The sequence below is a fragment of the Electrophorus electricus genome, chromosome 25, assembly GCF_013358815.1.
Source record: "Electrophorus electricus isolate fEleEle1 chromosome 25, fEleEle1.pri, whole genome shotgun sequence".
Taxonomy (NCBI): Eukaryota; Metazoa; Chordata; class Actinopteri; order Gymnotiformes; family Gymnotidae; genus Electrophorus; species Electrophorus electricus.
In genome coordinates, this window is record NC_049559.1 from 2,162,074 (window position 1) to 2,170,325 (window position 8,252).

Below are 8,252 nucleotides of genomic sequence, written 5' to 3' on the forward strand. Positions count from 1 at the left end.
TAGGATAAGTACATTCTGTACACATCCAGCCTGCTCTTTCCTAAAGCACAGACTACACCCACTCCTGCCTGTGGTCACGTGCTGCTATAGTCGCCTCCTGCGCCGCACAAGGGAACGCGAGCCACGCCGAAGGTAGGAGATGAGCTGTGGTTGACCGAGATGGGCCGTAAGAGATGGTAGGAGGTGCGTTCCACTGCAGTCCATATGAGGTCTCAAACTGTCAAAATTACGTGCAAATATCGGCAAAAGTATCGACACCTGGGAAATGCAACCACCATGACCCCAAGTGTGAAGCCAAGTTATTATTAACAAAATGATGATGGACCTAAGACAAATGACCAAAAAAAACCTTTTAAATTTAGGAACTGTAGTAGTTTTATGCATGGTTGTTTATCAGCCCACATACATGTATTTACCAGTTTTGCCCAGTAATCAGGAGGTTGTAAATGTAACGATTCATTTCAGGCCATCAAAATACTTTGCCGCAGTTGGCTTTAAATGTTTCCAATAGCGACGATGTTTAATGTAATTAGTGGCTACAAAAAGTGTAACGGAAACAATCATGAGCATGAAAAGGAAGATGGTGTAAAATCAAAGGCTCAATGCTGCCCCCTGCTGTCCTAGAGAAGCAGCACATCGTTACCCATGTTTTAGCCCAAGGGCAGTAGTGTACACTTTTCCTCATACTACAGGAGTCCATCTGAAATTCCACGTCTATAAGTCGCCCAACTCGTCTTGTGGCTTCCAGTGAGGTCTCCTTAGCAACGGCCTTCGTGCCCCACCCCCGCCGCGTTCAGGAAGCTCCGCGGTCCGTCTCCTCGGAGGAGGAGACGCAGACACGTCCTCCTCGCTGTCAGGCTCGCGGTCCTTGGCGCCGCGGCGCTGATGCGGAGCTTGCAGTGTGACGTCAGCAGGGGTGGAGCTCAGGCGTGCTTGGCCATGCCTTCCCAGCACTGCCCTCTGCCCGTCCTCCACGAACCCTGCCTCACGCAGAGTGTCCAGCCTCACCAGAGTCGTCTTTGCTCTGGACGAAGAGCGCAGCCACTGCCTAGGGTTAGGCCTGGCTGGTAGGTCATTCAGCATTGGGGCAGAGTTTTCACCTGAAAAACACAACAAAAAAGAAGTTGTATATCACCGCTAAACGTGTGAAGAGAGCTAATCCTGATCCAGTGCAAAAGGGAATATTTACACGTCTTCAAAGACCAGCATCTCTAAACTGTGTCTTTAAACGTCACGGCAGGTTGTGAATGTCTTGACTAGAAATGAAGGTGTGACAAACATGTAGTTGTCCAGTAGCAGAATGTGTGGCGATAGGTCTCACCCTCGCAACTGAATTTTTTTGTAGTGAATCTGGAGTCAAGGCTCTGACCCAGAGGCAGAGAAAAATACTTCTGCCCTCTGACCTTTTCCTGGTAAACCAGAGTAGGAGAAAGGTTGACATAAGGAATTCTGCACAGTGGTATTTTACTGAGAAATGACCATTTTTTTATGTGGAGTAACTGGATGCATGTTCTGTGAGACGCTTCTTACGGGGTCACGAAGGCTTCTGGTGCGGAGACTGCGCCGGACGCTGGTGTGTCTCCTAAGAAGGATCTCTCTGGCGCAGCTGTCGTCAGGCAGGGTATGCTTCCCGGTGTAGGACACCGTCTAAGAGAGGACCAGATTGAATCACGCAGTCACAAAAGTTACTGTAACACCTGGAATTTGATGAGAGATAAAAATATTCCTGTCCCCTTTACCCCTGTAAAATCTTCTAAAGACTACCCCGAAATTAGACTGATGTTACTTGCAAGTGAATAAAAATTGTTTAGTGTATGAATAGTGGAGATCCTAAGACAGGAAATGTCACATGCTTGGGTTTGATTTTGACAGGCTCATGATCTAAGCTGAATGCAGATCGTCAAACAAATTGCCTGAAATCGAAACATGCATATTTCTGTGTACACATCAAAATCTAAATTAGAGTAAATCGACTGAAATAACAGAAGTATAAACAGACAGATCTGCCTATTAAGATTTTTCCAAGCCAAAATGTACAAAGTGAGAGTCCACTAAAAGAGCTCCTCTTAGTCTAAGATCTAATGTTAATCTAAGAGCTCCTCTTAGTCTAAGATTTAATGTTAATCTAAGAGCTCCTCTTAGTCTAAGATTTAATGTTAATCTAAGAGCTCCTCTTAGTCTAAGATCTAATGTTAATCTAAGAGCTCCTCTTAGTCTAAGATCTAATGTTAATCTAAGAGCTCCTCTTAGTCTAAGATCTAATGTTAATCTAAGAGCTCCTCTTAGTCTAAGATCTAATGTTAATCTAAGAGCTCCCACCTGGCACTGCGGAAATATCACTCACACACCACTTTGGTGGCCTAAGACTGTATTTAAAAACATATGAAACTTAAACTTTCACATTCACAAAGTGTCAGACTCACCCTCTCTCTGATCTTATACATGTTCTTCGATAAGAGCTCGTGGATGGCTTTCAGATCAGAGGGCGACACTGTCTTTTTGGGCTTATACGATGTCGTCTTCTCACTGAGAAACAAACAGCAGAGGAGAAAACAATATAATTCTACCCTTACCTAAGTGGTGAGACATGAAGCGATATTAAAGGAACACCAAAGGATGCAGCCATACTGCAGTGAGACGAGAGAAGGGGATGCACTGATATCACCGGAGATCGTCTCCAAGGACAACATGGCATTCTGAAGCTCCAGTTTTTTGTAGAGCGCGACGATGCTCGACTCAGGCCGGTTGTCACGGATCAAAATCTTCCGGATGACGCGGTTAAACCTCATGAACCTGACGGGAAGCAAAGCAAGGACTTGTTTACCTTAAGTCACAAATAACTGTTCAGTAATTTGCCTGAAATCAAAATCGAACGCAACATTAAATCCATGTGATTGCGTTTTGTGAACAAAGCATTGCATAATTAGCCAAAACGGCCGATGTGCCTCAAGTTTCCTGCCAAAAAAAGTCTCTAAAATTGGTCCCCAAAATGACTAAACTGGTTGTCTGCAGTTTTTAGTCAATTTCACTGACAGACATTCATGTGGTTTAACACAAACATGGAGAGCTTAGAATGCTAACAGTGGAGTCTACATTAAAGTCTATTTTATAAAGTCAAATCTGTTTAATAAAACAGCCAACCCATAATATAGCCATAGTAAGCCTAGCAATCTGTTGTCATAACAAACACTTGGTATGTTTTTATCGAAACAGAGTTACTTCTTACTTGTCTTTCAAAGCGTGTCGACTCCACTGGCCACAAAGGTCCTCTATGCCAGCAATGGTGTGCTCCATCAGCTTACAGACAGGATAGCACAGTTAGGGCAAGTCCAAGTTGGTTTTCTTAAATATACAGGTCTGCGCAACGTGTATTTCAGCACACATCGTCAAGGAAAAAGAGTCTGACTTTGATTACCTACCCTTGTGTGAATCTCGACGTTGATGGTGTCGCGACTCCAACTGGTCGTACGAACATTTATTAGTTTAATAATTGGCCTTATACTGATGCCCTACGAAGGAAAACAGACAATAGTACAATGTAACTATGCTTTTACATATGATAAAATGGACATTATTACACTGATGATTGAGCATAACACGAGCGGTTTACTGCCCGTATGAAGTGCTGTTCCACGGACCATAAACATTCATTTCAGGTGACTGGTTCTCTGAGAGGAAATTACCTGGACGAACACGGTGAAGATGATGATGACAATTGAGGCTGTGACGAAAAGCTTCTTACGAAAAATGCTGTCTGGAAGAGTGTAGACTAAGGCAAACGTTACTGCCCCTCTAAGGCCACCGTAGGCAAGACCAAACTGGTCTTTAAAGTTGAAGGGAATGGTGCGGAAGGGGTTAATGATCTGTGTCAGGACCAGGATGCCTGAAGGACAGCAGAGGTGTGTGAGGTTTTGGGGGTCATGTTTTCTGGGTCTAACTGGACTGCATTTATTTATTAGTTGTGGACTATTGTGCTGAATTATAGTGCAAATTTCACTCTATTTCTTGCTCTCACTGTCAGGCAAACAATTGAAATGATATTACCATTGATATGATATGTTTTAATTTGGGAAGTTCTGCCAGAATGCATTTTCACAATATCTAGAATGTGAATACAAAATGAAATGAGACTGATCAATCTAGATTTCTAAATATCTAATGTAACCCCTCACCCAAACCTCTCCAGAGTTGGGCGAACAGTAGGGTGAAGAGGACGTAGCCCCAGTTCCACTCATGGTCCGTTGTTATGGTAACCACACCCAAGAAGAAGAAGATGAGTGTCTCTGACACGGTGCCCAGCATCCTGATGGCATGGCGTATCGTGGTGCACGAGCGTTGCGACACGTTCTCCTCCACGTAGTGCTTCATGGTCAACGCACAGGTCACAATGCTGACAACAATAATGGAAGCAAACGCAGGGTTCTCATTGGCCGGCAGGAGCTCTGCCCTGCTCTGTGGCGGTCGATGGTATTCGGTGACCAGAAAAAACCCCCCCACAGAAATCCTGGAACTGTGCAGGCAGCAATGCCAAAGGTGCACAGTGAAAGAATCAGGACACAACACGCCTCACCACCCACGACACTGCTTTGATGAACTGACCTTTAACCCTGGAGTCTGCATGGTGAACTTTAACCTTGGGATTCTTCCAATAGCCTTACTGAGTCTGTGCCATGGATGGCATCTATCTTCATGGCCAAAGCTAATTGAACTGCGGTGTTTATTCTTCTGGTGACTGAATGTACAGGATTACATAGCTAAGATTATATTGCCTAAGTGTGTATGTGACTGTGTGTGAATGAGTGTGTGCGATAGTGATCGACCATTCAATCAGCTGGCCAATTAATCAGCCAATTAAATGCCAATTTGAGGTAATTGGCATTAGCTGAAGTTTTTCCAAGTTTAGTTTTTTTGATTACCTGTGGACATTTAGTTGAGAATTGTTTTATTTACCTGATACATTTTTTTTAATCTAAAATAAGTGCACTGCAGATTGTAGTTCTATGTGAGCAGAGAGAACAATGGCAAAGAATAGCAGTGTTAAATAAATGTTTAAGTTCAGCAATTTTGTGTGACATTTGTTATTAATGCTAAGGTGCTCAATTACACGATATTGGCTTTATATATCGGCCATAGGTCTCCCTGCTCTCGAAAGGTCGACCACTAGTGTGTGCGCGCTTGTTGCTTCACTCACGCCATGATGCTGGAGAGGGACAGGAACTCAGCCAGCAGGTACGCCAGGTAGCTGTACATGAAGATGAAGAGTGGCTCGATCTCCCTCACCTTCCTCGTGAAGCGCGTGGTGAAAGCTGCCACGAAGCCGAACAGGACGCCAAGCAGTATCCCGCCCAGGCCCACCACGAAGAAACGGACCACGGCCAGGAACACGTCCGGGGCGTCCACCACCGGCAGCTCCGCCACATGGTTGAAAAGATTATACAGCACCTGACAAAACAGAACACAGCCATTTCAGTGCTGAGTCAGTATATGATTGATGGATTTACTTTGTTTAACCCTTTCACATTTAAAAAAAAATACAAACAGCACTCACACCGTCTTAAATGTGGGGGTATGCTACAATATAAAGGCTTATTTCCACTGCGGTTCCTTCTGCGTCTGGATTTACTAATACAAATACACTTTCTTCCTCATGTTGATTGTGAGCACTGATACGGACAAATTGGCATACCGTGGAGAACATGCTAAAGTTCATCGAAACACCTGCAACGGCATTTCACAGACAAATGATTTAATAAATGAGTTACACTCTGCAGTATCGCTTGGTGGGTCAGTCCTGGAGCAAGTATTTCTGTCCGGGGGCACTTTTTTATTTTTAGCCTGGCGAGGAAGGTGTCAGTCTTCTCGCCTTTGTGTTTGTTCCACCGAAACTCAGTTCTCAGGTGGCAACCACACCTGCTGTTACCTGGACAAATGTTTGCTCTTGTTGTCTGGCACTGTTAGAAAAAAAAAAACAAAAGATTTGCCAGTTGACAAAGTCTAAGTGAAACATCAGGTTCGAACCGGGGGGGAGAGGAAAATCGTGTTATTCCCGTACGTGTTATTCCACTTTTGTCTTTTTTATTTTTTTGAACTGAGACAAGGTTGAAAGGTTAAGATGATGGAGGGATTTTGTCCTGGAATGCATTTCAAAATTTCCGCATGTCGGCGCATGTAATGTGACTTTGTAGTGGAGGCTTGGTCTGATTTCTGCTTCAGATGACCTCTGAAGAGTTAAAGGAGACCTGCTGCATGCATAGCAATTCACAAGAACTACCACAAAAGTCAAGTATTTAAATAATTTACAACGTTTAAACCTTAATTGACACACTCAAACCTGAGATTATTTACATAGCTCATGTGACTTCACAATAACCCACCCACTGTAGCCCCAATGGGTGAAAGGACCATAGAAAATAAGATCAAGATACTCACAGTACATACATAAATGAAAGAGTGTCTGAAATCACTCAAGCCATTATAGTCCTTATGATAATATTATAAATATATAATACTGAGTCTTTCCACAAAACACTAAATTTAGTTCTCTGATTTGCAATAAAAGATATGAGTGACTATGGGGACTTTCACTGCCTTTGAACCCTGAGCCATCAGTTAAGATTCCAGATGCACACCCAAGGTAAAGCTAAACCGGTCCGGTACATCGCCAGCGACTTCCTCCGGGATTCTGAAGGGGTAGAACTCTGGCACACAACCTGCTCCTCCCTGGCCTCGAGCTTAAAAAGCGGACTCGTGCGACTTCGCTCACCACAGTGACTGCATCGTTGAACAAGGACTCGCCGAACACCACGATGTACAGCTGCTCGTTGACGTTGACATCCTCGAACACGGCGAGGGCAGCCACGGGGTCCACCGCAGAGACGATGGAGGCGAAGAGGAGGTTCTCCTGCAGGCTGATGTCCTGCGCGCCCAGCGCCGGGATCTGGCAGACACCGAAGAGAGAGACACCCACGCCGATGGAGTTCCACAGCGTGCCCACGACGGAGAACCACATGACCGTGCCCAGGTTCTCGAAGAAGGGACTGGTGGGCATGAAGTAGGCGGAGTCCAGGACGATGGGGGGCAGCATGTAGAGGAAGAAGACGCTGGAGGTGAGGACCGCCGGGGGCCGTTCATGCACGGAGTGCATGATGGCGCCCACTATGAGCCCAATGGTGATGAGCAAACAGGTCTCTGGTACCCAAATGGTGATCTTGTGATACACGTGGAAACCTGTTCGATAACGTTAAATGGGAGAAGAGAATGGGTTCATTTAGCTTACTTAAATGCCTTAAAAGGTTTGGAAAGGTTGCTGCATTTGACGGGTTAACACGAGGCACGTCATAGGATCTTTATCGAATGAGAAAACGACGAACCCCACTGGGAACGATTTATATTTGACAAGAAAATCAAAAAAGAGAAGATAAGAAAGTGCATAAGAATATTACAGAAACCCGTTACCAAGTGAAATAAGCATTTGCGAATTATGGAAGGTTTTCTTACCTATTTTTGCAAATGACGCAAGTAACACCCATAAAGTTATCTCGAAGGGAATCTGAATGCGAGGGTAGTTCAGGGTGAATACAGGTAGACTTGGACCTTCTGGTTCGGGAAAAGTCTGAGGTCCATCGTCTTTTGAGACGCGTGTTGTGAAGTCCGACTGAGGACTGGTTGCCCGTTTTTGTGAAAGCACCGCATTAGCTCCAAAGCCGAACAATGACAGAATTGAGCACCAAATGAAAAAGCCAAAAATTGCCCTCGAGTAGAATAAAAAGCCCATGTTTCAGGAGTCAAATCTTTGTGGGAAATGTTAGAGAAAATCTACTGTATTCTCCTCTTACGGCCAAGGACTCTGAGCAGTAGCCCACTACAGAAGGTGAAAAGAAAAACAAACACCCAATAAAAATTTCATTTAGATCACGAATTCCATCTGATTCTGTCGTCGTGGTCCGTTGTTAGTCCTTCCATGTATTTGCATGCTGTACAAGGCCCCCAGGACTTGCGACCATGGCTAATTTCTCCTTTGTATGCCTTCACCGTAATTTTTGACTGTACCGAGCAGTAGACGCCCTTTTTTGGCGCTGGGTGCGGGCGCTTTTTTGCGCACCTGATTGGAGCGCACATTTGCAACAGAACATGACAAATGTGTCAGGTAAGATTCAGCAAAATGCACCGTTATGTAAGAGTAACAACTTTAGATCAGATGCATAGCATAAGCAGCTGTGTGGCATTTTGAGAGGGATGGTGAGTTTATCTAT

General features: G+C 44.6%; 1 protein-coding gene across 2 annotated transcripts; it reads right to left on the reverse strand.

The window, feature by feature from the left end:
* Nucleotides 1–62: 62 nt before the first annotated feature.
* slc9a2 (solute carrier family 9 member 2) lies at nucleotides 63–8,073 on the reverse strand. 2 transcript variants are annotated; one of them, XM_035523071.1, is made up of 12 exons: nucleotides 7,498–8,073; nucleotides 6,764–7,227; nucleotides 5,192–5,442; nucleotides 4,173–4,390; nucleotides 3,684–3,883; nucleotides 3,420–3,509; nucleotides 3,227–3,297; nucleotides 2,629–2,793; nucleotides 2,424–2,526; nucleotides 1,531–1,647; nucleotides 1,322–1,409; nucleotides 63–1,100 (listed from the first exon to the last, which is right to left on the reverse strand). In XM_035523071.1, exons 1-12 carry the CDS (start codon nucleotides 7,772–7,774, stop codon nucleotides 715–717), a joined length of 2,430 nt encoding a protein of 809 aa, XP_035378964.1. In that variant the 5' UTR covers nucleotides 7,775–8,073; the 3' UTR covers nucleotides 63–714. The 2 variants fall into 2 exon arrangements, 1 of the variants encoding a protein (XP_035378964.1); XR_004775648.1 differs by having other exon boundaries at nucleotides 1,070–1,100; nucleotides 1,190–1,409.
* Nucleotides 8,074–8,252: the final 179 nt, after the last annotated feature.

Bases quoted from the DNA above. Each gene is read 5' to 3' on its own strand.
- slc9a2 (XM_035523071.1), bottom strand. From the start codon at position 7,774: ATGGGCTTTTTATTCTACTCGAGGGCAATTTTTGGCTTTTTCATTTGG. The intron at 5,443-6,763 runs GTGAGCGAAGTC...CTGTTTTGTCAG, and splicing joins TCAACGATGCAGTCACTGTG to GTGCTGTATAATCTTTTCAA. The intron at 1,410-1,530 runs GTAAGAAGCGTC...CTGGTTTACCAG, and splicing joins CCAGAAGCCTTCGTGACCCC to GAAAAGGTCAGAGGGCAGAA.